At 52.9% G+C, this 14,426-nt stretch overlaps 2 protein-coding genes across 3 annotated transcripts in view; one reads left to right on the top strand and one right to left on the bottom strand.

The window, feature by feature from the left end:
- Nucleotides 1-2,025, top strand: part of Gpr37l1 (G protein-coupled receptor 37 like 1) — a 7,932-nt gene extending 5,907 nt beyond the window's left edge. Inside the window, exon 2 of the mRNA XM_005348393.2 lies at nt 626-2,025. Within this exon, the coding sequence (XP_005348450.1) occupies nt 626-1,441 (816 nt within the window). The 3' untranslated portion in view covers nt 1,442-2,025. The remainder of the gene's footprint in view (nt 1-625) is intronic.
- A 3,504-nt stretch (nt 2,026-5,529) lies between these two features.
- On the bottom strand, nt 5,530-14,420 carry Arl8a (ADP ribosylation factor like GTPase 8A). 2 transcript variants are annotated; one of them, XM_005348392.2, is made up of 7 exons: nt 14,231-14,420; nt 9,076-9,156; nt 8,773-8,846; nt 7,545-7,638; nt 7,358-7,425; nt 7,051-7,121; nt 5,530-6,596 (listed from the first exon to the last, which is right to left on the bottom strand). In XM_005348392.2, exons 1-7 carry the CDS (start codon nt 14,351-14,353, stop codon nt 6,547-6,549), a joined length of 561 nt encoding a protein of 186 aa, XP_005348449.1. In that variant the 5' UTR covers nt 14,354-14,420; the 3' UTR covers nt 5,530-6,546. The 2 variants fall into 2 exon arrangements, with proteins under 2 accessions (XP_005348449.1, XP_026635470.1); XM_026779669.1 differs by lacking the exon at nt 9,076-9,156.
- Nucleotides 14,421-14,426: the final 6 nt, after the last annotated feature.

The raw sequence follows: 14,426 nt of genomic DNA, 5'->3' as shown, positions 1-14,426 counted from the left end.
GAGCCTGTCCTGGAACTAGCTCTGTAGACCAGGCTGGTCTCGAACTCACAGAGATCCGCCTGCCTCTGCCTCCCGAGTGCTGGGATTAAAGGCGCCTTGAACTTTTTGTGTGGCCAAGTCTGGCCTTGAACTCCTGATCTTCCTGCCTCTGTCAAGTTCTGGGACAACGCGCACACAGCACCACACCCAGGCTAAGCCCAGTTTCCGTCTTTGTCCTGGTTCTTCCCCAGAGGTGGCTTCCAGTGTCCTGGGGGGCATCGGGGTCTATGGGAGGGAGGCCTAGCACACTCTAGCTTGGGAAGTGGAAAAAAGAACAAGGGGTGTATACCCACCTCAATTTTACCATTCATCAGCTGTATGGTTGAGGACAAGTCACTTTTTACGCTTCTGCATCCATTTCTCCTGTATGATGGCTGATTGGAGTGCTAGGATTATAAGTGTGCATTGACCCCAGTGGGACACAGCTGAGAGTTTATGTCATATAGGGAGTGCCTGATGGGTAGAAAATGTTTCACCAATAGCAGCTATTGTCATGCTGTTCATGTGCAACCCATGCTCCTCTTCAGCCTGAAACCTCTTTGCCCCCATCAACTGAGCCCTCTGTCTTCTACATCCTTGTTCGCAGGTCTCCTCCCTGGGAGTCACAACCTTTAGCCTCTGTGCTCTGGGCATAGACCGCTTTCACGTGGCCACCAGCACCCTGCCGAAGGTGAGGCCCATTGAGCGATGCCAATCAATCCTGGCTAAACTGGCTGTCATCTGGGTGGGCTCCATGATGCTGGCCGTTCCTGAACTCCTGCTGTGGCAGTTGGCACAAGAGCCTGCTCCCACCATGGGGACGGTAGATTCGTGCATCATGAAACCTTCAGCCAACCTACCCGAGTCCATCTACTCGCTGGTGATGACCTACCAGAATGCTCGCATGTGGTGGTACTTTGGCTGCTACTTCTGTCTGCCCATCCTCTTCACCGTCACCTGCCAGCTGGTGACATGGCGGGTGCGGGGCCCGCCGGGCAGGAAGCCCGAGTGTAGGGCAGGCAAGCATGAGCAGTGTGAGAGCCAGCTCAACAGCACTGTGGTGGGCCTGACCGTGGTCTATGCCTTTTGTACACTCCCTGAGAACGTCTGCAATATCGTGGTGGCCTACCTCTCCACCGAGCTCACCCGGCAGACCCTGGACCTCCTGGGCCTCATCAACCAGTTCTCTGCCTTCTTCAAGGGCGCCATCACCCCCGTGCTCCTCCTGTGTATCTGCAGGCCCCTGGGCCAGGCCTTCCTGGATTGCTGCTGTTGCTGCTGCTGTGAGGAGTGCGGCGGGGCCTCAGACTCTTCGGCGACAGGTGGCGCGGATGGCAAGCTTAAGACCGAAGTGTCCTCCTCCATTTACTTCCATAAGCCCAGGGAGTCACCCCCACTCCTGCCCCTGGGCACACCTTGCTGAGTCTAGGGGGGCATGGGAGCAAGTGGGGAGGGGTGCCATCCCACTCAAGACGGTCTGCTGGTTCTTTCTTACAGGTCTCACTTCGACTTCTCATCCTGCCGTGTAGAGATGGACTTGGTTCATTGAGTCAGAGTTGGGCTTGTCAAAGCACCATGGGAAGACAGTGACAATCTTATGCTCTGAGGGACCTGTCAGCCTTGTCCCTCCCACTAGTAGGTGGAGATCTCTCTAGGTCATTAGAGCTGCCTAGAATCTCAATCTGGCCATCTCCGAGCCAGGGTTTAGCCTTTGATCTTGGAATCCGACTCTAGGTTGGCTGGGCCCCTCCCCAAACATCATTTCTCTAGTCCCACTAGGCCCCATCTCGGACCAGGGGCCGCTTGAGGGCCAACCTAAGCAGGCTCAGCACCCCGTCCTCTTAAGAGGGTCTGTCTTAGCCCCCGGTCTCTTCCCAGAGGATCCTCTCACTCCTGTCTTCCATTCTGTGAGGCGCCTGTCACATCTCACATCATCCAGCCCCCGCCTCCTGTTAGGTGCTTTCCTGTAGAAGGCCATTCTGGAAAAACAATAAAGTAGGTACCACAGCCCTGTGCCCAGTGAGCTTCCTTGTCCATGAGAGACAGAACCTAGACAGGTAGACAGGCTTTTCCTAACCGGGCAGTCTCCTTGGCCTGGGCCTGTATTTGTTGTCCTGCCTTGGGGACAGAGAGGAGGGAAGGGGTCAGGAAATGGGGGCTAAACCCTTATCTAGAGCTAAACCCCGCTGCCCCTGGGAAGTCAGCTCGCTCTCTGGAGTCCCTGCGTCGCTCAGTTCGTCCTCTCCACAAAGCCCCCATTTGAGGGAATCCAGGGGTTTTCCTTTCGTGGGCCACAGAGCTTCTCAGCCTCCCTCTCTCTAACAGTGGCTCTTGTTCAGTTTCTTAGAATGGACTGTTTGGCTCTGAGATGGCCCAGCTGCCTACCCGCACTGCCCCCACCACCCCCGCCCCCACCCTTCCCAGCAGAGTTCTACAGTAGCTCCCAGCACAGCCAGTAGCGCCTCCTATTGGGCCTGCTCTTTAAGTCATTTCCCCAGCTCTGCCCCTGAGGCACCTCCACAGGCCCCTTCTCTCTGCTGGGTTATCAGCCTAGGCCACTGGCATTCCTTTCCCCCATGCCCAGCTTTCTCGGCAGCCACCCTTATCTGGAGCTCAGTTCTGGGTTCCACAAAGACTTGCTCATCAGGCCAGCCTAGAACCTCCACCAGCTTAGGTCCCCAAGGGTACGGGGTCATCAGTAGCCCAACTCTATTCTTCTTTGCCCAGGCGCCCATTCCCTTGGGCTTTGGTCCACTCAGCATCCAAGTCTCCCTCCCCACTTACTTGGAATCTGAACAGCCTTGTTCTTGATCCCTGGCACCCACCCCCACCCACCCCCCAGGGCCAGTGATGCTGGCCAAGAGAGAGGGAGGCTGTTGCTAAGTGATGGAACTGCCCTGCACACACACCCTTTGTGCTGGAGAATGACACCCACCCATTTCTCGGCAGACCTGTTGCTACAGTGACCAGTCTCCAGCTTTTTCTTTAGAAACTTTGTGTGTGTGTGTGTGTGCGTTAGTTGGATAGGGAGCAAAGGTGGACCCTTGTCTCTGAGCAGAACCAGAAAGGGGGTGCTTTCCCAACTCCTCCCCCCACCCCGTCTAGCACGCACCAATAACTTTCTAAGTGGGGAGGAAGTGGGCCGGGGTGATCTGAGGTGAAATCAGGGGCAGGGAGAGGACTGTGGTGGAAGGCTTGGAGGGGTGGTGGTGGTTCAGCATCCTGTTTGGTGGCCTCTTCCACAAAGGGCACACTTTGGACCTCCCTCCTGACCGCTGGCTGGCCCAGAACTCAAGGGGAGAGATGGTGGCTCCTAGACCCTACCCTGCTGCCGCTTCCCAAGCCTGCTAATGGCTTGCAAAACTAGCCGGCAGACTAGCCAGCCTTGGGAAAGAGCCACTGTCCCTCCAGTCTGTGCCAGCCAGGGAACAATGTGGGATTTGTTGCTCTGGGGTCCCAGGCTAAGGGGGTGGGGTGGCTGGCTCAAGGGTGGGCAATGGACTTGAGCTGTGAGGCTCAGAGAGAGATGCTGACATCCATAGTAGGACAGTCATCAGAGCCTGAGGTCGGTGGGGGGGTGTCCTCTGCTAGGTCTTCACTGCTATCTTCATCCTAGCTCAGCTCTAACCCTTGAGTGTACCTGTCTCCACTCCCCACTCTGGGAAACAGAACAATCAGTCCTTCACAGAGGCCAGACATGCTCTGTGCTGGAGCTGGAGACCAGTGGCAGACTGCTTGCCTGGGATGTTCGAGGTCCTGGGCTCCACCTCCACCACTAAAAAGGGGGTTGGGAGATGGGGTGGGGCTTAAGCATCTGGCAGAGTGCAAGGCTCCATGCTTTTGGGAATCCAGATCTTGAGCAATATAGAGTGGACTTAGTCAGGTGTTTTTAAATATTTTTTAATAATTTTTAATTGTCTGTGTGTGTCCGTCTGTGTTATGTGAGCAGGGGTTCAGAGCCTACAAAGGTCAGAAGTGTTAGCTCTTTCTGGAACCACCTGACGTGGGTGCTAGGAGCCAATGTCCTCTACAAGAGCAGTACGTGTTCTTTAACTCTGAGCCACCTCTCCAGTCCCTTGGTCAGGTATGAACTCATTCGTTTGACATCAGAGAACCCAAACACGATGGTTTACATGGTTTGTCCCCATTCAAGGAAGAGGTGGCTTGGGCCCTGCTGCATATCTGTTGCATGGTTTGGGCCCTGCTGCATATCCGCTGCATGTTTTGGGCCCCGCTGCATATATGCTGCATAGTTTGGGCCCTGCTGCATATCCGTTGCATGGTTTGGGCCCCACTGCATATCCACGGCATGGTTTGGGCCCCACTGCATATCTGTTGCATGGTTTGGGCCCTGCTGCATATCTGTTGCAGGAGTTCCCAGTGTAGGGCAATGGTTTTGCATGTCCTAATAATCAGCTTGTCTTCTCTCACAAAAATCTCATCTGGAGAACACAGAACCCAAGAAGCAGGTCAGCGTTGAAACATTCCCATGAATGAGGACAGTGGTCCTCTCCTAGATGCAGGGCAGGGGACAGAGCCTGGGCCACCATCATCCTTAACCAAGGGGCACACCTCATACTCTTAAGGAGGAGGAAGACTCGGGGAATCAGTTAGCTGGTGGCTAACTCCATTCTCAAACCTTCTCCCCACATGGTCAATGGAAGCCAGGGCCTGGTCTATTGCACACTAGATCAGCACTCTGCCATTGAGCTCAATTCTCAGACCCGTTCCTCAAAGTCCCTCAGCAATAGGAAATCCTCGTCATGGTTGGAGAGTGGCCTAGCCCAAGGCCTCTCACAAACCAAGGACAAAGGTGGCTGCTGAGGTAGGGTGAAAAGAGATTGGGCATTCTACAGTCTCTATTTTCCAGGCTGACGGGAGACAGAACACGAGGGAGTGATGGGGCGGGGGATGTCTGAGAGTTGAGTGTAAAACGAAATAAGATTGGATCCACACTGAACCAAGGAGGGCCCACAGGCACTGTCAGGCAGGGTAGGAGCTCCATCCATAGAGTAACGGTTGGTCCTTTCCAAGAGACCTGAACACTAAGACAGCAAAGGAGACTTCACAGGCCCAGTATACCCCTGGAGGACATTTGATTTCTTCCTAGTGGGAACTGGGAATGAAGAGGTAGAGGCAGAATTCTGGCTCTGGCTCAACTCTGGCTATGGGGACCAAGCAGGCACGGAATGGAGAGGGGAGAGGGGCCACAGATTGAAGTACTGTCAAGAAATAGCAGTTCTGTTTGAACAGTGAAGCATGGGCCAGGTCTGAGTAGTTCCTCTGACTACCTGCTAAGTGCTGCCAGCCTACAAGGCCGAAGAGAATGAGGAGCAGGCGACACCAGAGTCCAGACACGTGTGGGAGGCTGTTTTGTGATAGGCCATTGTGCTCCCAGTGTGAGCACATGTTCCCTGTGGGTGTGGTACCCCGTGGCCTTCCCTGTGAGAGGGGCACTGCTGTCCCTATGAGTCTGCTGGTCAGTGGCAAACACCCAGCACCACACACGCCCCCAACACAAAATTGGTAATTTATTATTGTCGTTATTAGGAGGCAAAAAAAAAAAAATGTACAGTTACAAGAATCATTTTCCAAACAGAGGTTAAATATGAGCTGGAAAGTGTAAAAAGGAAGAGGAACATCACTTTACAAATCATTAAATTAAACAAATAAACAAACAAACAAACCCCAAAGAACCAATCCCCCATGCTGAGTTCTCTCCTTGTACAACTCGGTGAGATGAGAACAGAAAATGAAATGGGCCATGGAGGTGGAGGCCCTGGGCAGAGGCAGGAGCTGGGGCTGGGAATAGTGAGGATGGGGGTCGCTCAGATGGCATGGACACTGGCTTCCTCCCTCTTAGGCCTGGTGGTCTCTGCTACCTGGTTGTGCCTGGTGGCCCTACCAAGGCTGGGACAGAAAGGAGGCTCCTGCCGGCCCTTTACTGGGAGACAGAAATACTTTACAGGACATGGGGACAATCACCAGTGGCCAGGCCGGTACATGCCCCGAGTGCCAGCCAGTGACCACCGTTTTGCATCTGAACTTGCCCCAAGTTGACCCTGCATCTCTTCCCATCTTTCCAGTTTGCCCCTCCCAGGTCCTGATTGGCCCCTGCAGCATCAAATGGTTGATCTTAAGTCTTTGCTTAAATTAAAAAATTAAAATATATATACATATATATACTGTACACACAGGACAATAACAGAGGTGTTGAAAAGGGAGGTGGGGGGGGACAGAAAGTGAGGACAGGGGTTGCGGGGCCCGGGCTGATGGGAGGGGAGGGAAGCGGGGTGAGGTGAGGGACAAAGAGAGAAAGAGAGAGGTTAGGGGACCAGATTGGGGGGGGGTTATTTTACAATAAAAACAGGAGTTCAAACCTCAGCAGAACGGGACTCTAGGAGCCCCAGAGGGCCCTCCCCACACTGGGTGAGGAGTAGTGGGTTTGGGGGAGACATTGGTGGGCGGGGAGCTCGGCTTCAGGTTAGGTGACTGTGGTCCCTGGTCCGAAGGAGAAGAGCCACAGTCTCAGCTTCTCCGTGACTTTGAGTGTTGAATAAGCCACTGTAGGGTGATGTCTGAGTGAGACAAGAGAGAAGGTCATCAGGCCTGCTGCCTGCAGCATCCTGCAGCAGCCCATAAGGCCTGAGAGGCATAAACAGTTAATCCTGGTTCCTGAGACTGCAGCCAGGATCAAGCCAAGAGCTGTGACCCCTGTAACAGCTCCCGACTATGATGGGAAAGACACAAAGCCCAGCAAGCACAGCAGAAGGGCCTGGAATACCTGGCTCAACCTATGATAATCTCAGAAGTACAAGAGTGAGTGGGTGATTCCTCTCGGAATGTAGAACTGAGGTAAAGTTCAGAACTGGGCCTCCCAGCTGCCCGCTGCACCCCAGGACTAAAAACAAGTGGCAGGGCAGGAACTCTGCAGAGTCCTATGCTACCACACCGGAAGTAGCCCTCTCCTCTCTTCTCCCTTCTGCAAGGCCACTCCTGGTAGAGTGCCAACAACTTCCAAAAGCCACGCACCTATGTTGTCTTTCTCCTTGCAGGAGATGGAGTAGCAGCAGATCTCTCGGTCCTGGATAGCAGACAGATTCCTGCAGGGGGGAGATCAGAGCAGAATCTGCAGAGGCTGGGGCAGCCAAGGGGTATGGGCTGGGGGAAAGCAGGGTCTTTTTCTTGGTCAAAGAGGAGGGCGAGGCTCCTGGAAAGATGTGTTTTGCTGCCACCATGTGGTGAACACTGAGAATAGCAACCGGCCCAGCCCAGACGTGTTCGTCAGCTGGGGTATTTGGGGAGCTGAAGCACACAAAGAAAGGCCACCCCAGCTTACATTTTCTCAATCAGCTCCTTCTCATCTAGCGCTCCCGCTAGGTCTCGCTTGTTACCGAGGACTAAGACCTATTCAGAAGAGAAGCCAAGGAGGGTTAGGACAAGGGCATGGAGCATGCTTGCATGGGGCCATCTCCCCCAGTGACTTCCGGCCCGCTCCCTCTCCCACCCACTCCACCATCGCTGACCGGGATGCCTTGCAGCTGGGGCTTGTCTAGCAGGTTGTGGAGCTCGTTTTTGGAGGCCTCGATCTTCTCCTGATCTGCAGCATCCACCATATACCTGGGGAAGGCAGGCAGGGACAGCATGGGGACACCGCGGGCTGAGGCGGGCAGGAAGAGGAGCAGCCGAGGGGAAGAACGCCTCTGGTTCCTCCTCCTCCTCCAACACCTGGTCACCTCTGGAGAAGTGGACCACCCTGGTCTGACTCAGGGCAACACCTTCCCCAACCCACAGGGCAACGTGCTGCAGGCTTCTGCCCTCTGGGAAGCTGGGGCCTGCCTGTATGGTTAGCTGTAAATCTGGCCTAGATAGGGCTAGAGATAAAGAAAAGGGTTCTCTCCTAGCAGGGTATGAAGTCTGTTTCTTTCTTTTCTCTTTCTTTCTTTCTTTCTTTCTTTCTTTCTTTCTTTCTTTCTTTCTTTCTTTCTTTTTTTAAGACAGCGTTTCTCTGTGTAATCCTGGCTGTCCTGGAACTTGCTCTGTAGACCAGGCTGGCCTTGAACTCACAGAGATCCACCTGCCTCTGCCTCCTGAGTGCTGGGATTAAAGGTGTGTGCCACCATCCAGCTATGATGCTTGTTTCTTAAAAATATAAACATCAGGTTTAAGCTGGGCATGATGTGCATGCACCGAATCCCAGGACTTGAGAGTTGGAGTCTGCGAGTTAGAAGTCAGCCTTGTCTGCATAGTGAGACACAGTGAGATTCAGGCCAGCCAGGCGTACACAGGGAGACCCTGTCACAAAAGAAAAAAAATGTTTTCTGTTAAGAAAAACTAAGCTGTGCATAGATTATACATCCCCCCCGTCTTTCTTTTCTTTCTTTTTTGGTTTCTGCACGTGGCACTAAAGTTGAATTCAGAGCCTCGTACACGCTAGGCAACAGCTTTCCGACCAAGTTACATCTGCTGTCTAGATAGAATTAAGAGGCAAGGGAAGGAATCATTTAACTCACCCCAAATTCAAGACATGATGATTTGAGTTGGGGGACAATACCCTAAGTGATACTGCAGGCCTGGCTGGCCAGTTCTCTAATTGGGTGCTACTGCCCAGAGTACATATTTACTAAAATAAACAGCATGCAAAATAAAATCAGGCTATGTCCAGGCACCAGCTATGATGGAGAGACCATGTCTATGTGATTCTACATTAGGTCTGAAGTCCTTGCAGGCGGGAGGATGGGAGATCCTACTTACACGATGGCGCTCACTCCTCTGCAGTAACGCTCCCACATGCTGCGGAATCGGGGTTGCCCCCCAATGTCCCAGAGCTGAGTGAGAAGAGGGTGGGGAGAGGGTAGCCTCAGGAGCAGGCAGACAACGGAAAGCAATTTCATCTCCCAAGCTTCCCTTCCGCTGTCCCTGCTACCCTGTGGGCTACCCTGTGGGGCACATCTCTTTTTCTCCCTCCTGGTTTCCCTCTTGCCCAGCCCTCCAGCATCCAGTTCTTTGGTTCTCTTCTCCCAGCTCCCCAGCAATAGGATGCCACTCTGCCCTCACCTTGATGGTCACGTTCCCTTTGGTGATTTTGCGCATGTTGAAACCCACAGTGGGGATCATGTCCTCATTGAACTGTCCTGACTAGAAAGAAAAGCCAGATTGGAAAAGATGCCAACATGGACAGGACCCAGATATGCCCTCCCTGGTGGGTACAGAACAACAGTCTGCAAGGTAATGCATCCGTCAGGCCAGACTTTCTCAGAGTTTTCACAGGAGGTATCTCTTGACTGTCTCCCGCTTTCAGGCAAGATGGGTGGTTATCAGCAGAGGTACCATCCACACCTGCAGCTCTATGGGGAGGAGGCCCAAAGTCCCTAGGCAATCTCAGAGTCTCTCAGTCCAAACAGGGAGAAAGGACTTCCCAAGGTCTAGCCTACAGTTCTAGCTGAGCTAGAAGGACAATCATTACTTCCCAGAGAATGAGGCCCAACAAAAGTGACAGCAAGGAAAGAAAGCAGACATATTGTCAAATTAGTAGTGAACTGTTTTTTTAAAAATTAGGAGGTGGGCATGATGGCGCACGCCTTTAATCCCAGAACTGGGGAGGCAGAGGCAGATGGACCTCTGAGAGTTTGAGGGCAGCCTGGTCTACATAGAGAGACTCAGGACAGCTTGGGCTGTAGAAAGAGACCCTGTCTGGATGGATGGGTTGGAACTGAATTCACTAACCTCAAAATGCTGTTCACACTAAATAATTGCAGGACTATTGAAAGTGTTGACTTGTACTCCACCACGGGTAAGCCATAATCTCTGTTATTCACGTACATACGTGTTTCCCTATTGGGTTGAAACTTCTTCAGGGGAGGAGCCAGGTCTATAGTAACAACATTAGTGCTCGCTGACTATCTGGGAGGGGACAGTGATTCCACTTCCCACAATTCCTTTCCATTTCTAGTAATTTTCCCTTTCCCCCTATACAATGTTTCTAAAATCTCTGAACTATCCTAAAGTAGCCACAGGCTTTAAATAAGGCCAGACCCAACTCCTGCCAGGCCATCTTCACTTTCAAGCTAAGAACAGGTGAGAGGGTGAAGGCCATAGGGGAGGGGGCTGACTTTATCTTTAAGCCGAGAGTGACAGTTAGTGCCTTTTTGTCTCCTACCCGATAGTACACTAATTTGCTTGGCTCCCACACAGAGGCCAGGGGCTCTGACCACTAGCCAAGGAGCAGCAGATAACCAGCTCTCACTCGGTGCCTGGGAGCCTCAGTGAAGTCCCCCAGGCAGACAGGATGAGTGTGCCACTCCCTTGCATCTGCAGGAATCATGCCCGGTGACAATGTATAGCAGGGGTTCCGCATTTGAGAACCACAGCTGGGTTTTGGAGGTCTTCTGAGCCCCCTGGATGTATACTCATCCTTTGGTATCCACAGGGTTGGTCCAGGGCCTGCCTCAATTACCTGCATCTGAAGATACTCAAGTCCTTTATGGAAATGGCACTGTAGTGTACACTACAGAGTGTATCAGTACACTCCTGAAATCCCAGCACTCAGGAGGCAGGGAGGGGGAGGAGGGAAGAATCAAGAGTTCAAGGTCAGTCTCAGCTAAATAGTAAGTTTGAGGTCAGCCTGGGCTATATGAGATCCTAGCTCAAAAACCAAAACCAAAATCAAAAACAAAGCCTGCACACACCTTATAATTTAATTCCTATCTATCTATCTATCTATCTATCTATCTATCTATCTATCTATCTATCTATCTATCTATCTTTCTATCTATCTGTGTGTAGTGTGTGTGTCGCAGCATGCCTGTGGAGGTCAGAGGCTAACTTCTGGGAGCTGGTTCTCTCCTGCAACCTTTGTGGGATCCTGGTATTGAATTCAGGCTATGTTGCCAGGCTTGCTTAGAGATAATTAAGCTGTAGTACCTGAAAGGGCCTGATGCCTCTGATCTCAGAAGCTAAGCAGGGCTGGGCCTGGCTAGCACTTGGATGGGCGACAACTCCTGGGCTCAAGTAATCCTCCGTCAGGACCAGGAGAGCTGCAACTGATGGATATGGCTCACAAGTGCTTGGGAGTGGCTCTGAGCAGGGACCTGTCGTTGATCTCTGGGAACCAGAAGATCCACATGTTCCCAAACAGATGAGGGCATACGGACCACTAGCAGAAAGAGGGATAGTGGGGGGCTATCAGACGGCCACGCCCTCCACCACTCCGTTTCTGCTCAGTTGTGAATTTGGAGTTAGGCTGCAATCAGACTATGATTTAATTTCCCTGCTAATGACTCAGATTCTTCCTGTAAGGATGGGGGCAACTTCACGTCATGTAACCCCATCTTTTGTCTCCTACTTGAATCCTCTCTAAGTCATTCTTTCTGTTTTCATTTGCGAGCTAGGGTCTCACGTATCCCAAGCTGGCACGTAGCCAAAGATGACTGTGAACTTTTTGTCCTCTTGACTCCACCTCCTTGGTGCTAGGATGACAGGCATGCGCCCCTGTGTCTAGTTTTATGTGGTGCTGGAGCATCATACACGTTAGGCAAGCCCTCTACCAACTAAGCTATGTTCTGAGCGCCTCCATTTTCCTCCTGCCTGGGTTAGGACTACAGGTGTGCTCCGCTGTGTGAGGCTTTCACTCCATCCTAGGTTAGTTCAAACTATCTGAGAGTTCTTTATGACTCAAAAACGCATCTTCCTGTGACTGCTCCCCTTTGTTCTCTAGTCCTTTTGGGTACTCCAAGACCAGTTCTTCTATGGTGACAGCCTTCCATATTTTAAGACATCTGAAATTACCTCCTTCATGGGCACAGCAACATACACCCACGGAGCACAAGAGCTCAAGACCAGACTATGCCTCAAAGAGAAAAGAAGGACCTTTCTGCTGCTCTTGGACAAAAACATATCTCCCATTTTTTCTAGTATCACAGCTTTCTTGTACTCAGTAGTTTCAGTTTCCTGGATGTACGCAATGGCTCTGTATATACTTTCTCTCTAGTTGACGTTAACCTGCTGAGCATCTGGGCTCACTGAACACAATTCCTATTTACACTCAGACCCCAGAGTCGGGAGAAAAACACAAGGAGTTTTCTCTGTTTGCTGAGACAAACAGAGGCCAAGGGACAGCAAAGGCAATTCAGAAAGTCAGCGGTGGGCATGGGCACAGAGCCCAGGGGTCTCGAACCTTCCTGTGATTGTATAGGGAGTGGCACAGTGCCTATGGGGGCTCTGGTGGGCTTGAGAAGGCTGGAGTTACCTGGATGCTGGAATTTCCTGCAGCCCCCGAAGGGGTAGTTAGTCTCTTCAGAAAAGGGAAATTTGGCTTATCTTTCAGTGGTAAATTTTATATCAAAATGGAGAATACAGAGGCTGGGGACCCAAGGAAGGTTGAATATCATAGAAACTTTTTTTTTGAGACTAAGTCTCTCTCTATGGCCCAGGCTGCTCTCAACTTGGGATCTTGTCTCAATATCCGGAGTGATGGGGTTACATACATGCTTCATGGTGCTTAGTTTCAAAGAACCTCTTGACTCTGGCAGGAGAATTGAAGAATTTGGCTTCTATCCCTGACCTTCCATACTCCGAGAAGATGCTAGTCTTGAAGGGCAGAACCAGGCCAGGAAGTTGAACTCACCTAGGTGTCTGCCTATCCCTATACAGAAGCATGGCTTTAGTAACACTCCCTCGGGACAGGAGGGGATATCTAGGCTGAGCGCAAGCAGCTAGTTTCTCCTTTTGAGAAATACCAGAAACATCTCCCAGACCTAAATGCCCCAAACCAAGCCACCTAGATCTGCAGAGACAGATGGAAATCCAGGTGTTGATTTCCTGTACCGTTAGCCCAAGAGGCAAGTCAACACCAAGTCTAACCAGGGTTTCTGATCCTAGGGGACACAGCATGGCAGACAGAAAGCCAGGGGCATGTGTTAGCTCAGAAAAACATGTCCCAAACCTCAGCAGAGGTTCTGTGGAATAAAAAGGGACACTGGGCAGAGGGGTGTGTAGATGTCAATGGCAGAGCATGTTTAGGGGAGAGAGTGCGCGTGCCCATGCCCAATCCATTAAGTCCCAAATCCATCCAGCCTTCCATCTGCCCAATGTACTAATATCCCCTCTGAAGGGCTCTGTGGGGCTTCAAGGTTGGGCAACAATACAATACAGGCAAGTGGCTGTACCGAAGCTGACTGGCCACACACCTTTGCAGACCTACACAACAGCATCTTTTTTTTACCTGTATATGGCTAATTCACAGCTCTCTTAAAAAACCCATCTTTGGGAACGGCGTTAGGTTCTGGGAAAAACTATGCCCCTGTCCTAAGCTTTCCCGGGTCCCAAAAGCCCAGTCCTGCCTATCTTTGAAATACAGGCTGCAGCCATTACTGCAGCTCAGCTCACACACCCAGGGAGCTCATCTTCCTCTTTTTTAAAGAGAAAATTTAACTCCTTCTCCACCATTCCTCTGGCACAGACATACAACTGCAGTCACCCCACCCCCAGTCCTGACTCCCCAAAGCCCTCGGAGCTGCTCTGCCCTGGTCCCCAGGTGGATGGCGCCCCTCCAGCTACTGCTCTCGGGTCCACAGTATCTACTCCTGCAACTTCTGAGCCAAGTGGAGTCTCCCAACTCCCTTTATGGTGTCATCCATCCTGGACCCCCGCGATACCGCAGGCCCGGGACAGGTTCCGGGGAGGAGTCTGGGCTAGAGTTGGGACCTCAGCTGACTCCTCTGCCTCTAGGGATTCAAGCTTCCCCCGCCCAGATGGGCCGGGGCTTCCGCGTCAAGCCAGGGGGAGGCAGAGCCTTCAGGGTGGGGCTGGGCTGGCAGGGACCCCTGGTAACACGCTCGGGCTGCGCGTCCCGTGACCCTCCACGCGCGGAGCGGGAAGGCCCGGGCACTTTCGCCCTGTCATGCCCCCTGTGCGCGAGCCACGGGGGCCTGTCAGCCTGCGGCGGACTCCCGATGCTTGGAGACCTCTCGGTGCCACCAGCAACGGAACTCCAGCTCGGTCCCCTCGTTCTCGCTACCCCGCCCCCAGCCCTGCCATCCCAGCCCAGGCCTGAGAACGGGTAGCATGCCAGCTGGTCCCCCAAGAACCGTGCTAGGCCCCAATCGCCCGGAGCCGGCTCCTCCCTGCCCGGCGCCCGGCGGTGCCCGGCCACGCCAGGCGGCGACTTGGGCTGCCTAGGGCGCGGCGCGGGCTGCCACATCTGCCCTCGTACCGCGATCACGTTGACGAAGGTGGTCTTGCCCGAGTACTGCAGCCCCACCAGCGTGAGCTCCATTTCCTCCTTCCAGAACAGGGCCTTGAACCAGTCCAGCAGCTTGTTAAACAAAGCGATCATGGTCGCTGCCGCCGGCCGCGCCCGGTGCCGGGTCCCCGCCGCCCTCGCTGCCCTCGCGTTGCGGCCCGGAGCG

Source organism: Microtus ochrogaster, chromosome 6, assembly GCF_000317375.1.
Source record: "Microtus ochrogaster isolate Prairie Vole_2 chromosome 6, MicOch1.0, whole genome shotgun sequence".
Taxonomy (NCBI): domain Eukaryota; kingdom Metazoa; phylum Chordata; class Mammalia; order Rodentia; family Cricetidae; genus Microtus; species Microtus ochrogaster.
The sequence above is the reverse complement of the archived record's forward strand: the minus strand, read 5'-3'. Positions and strand labels throughout refer to the sequence as shown.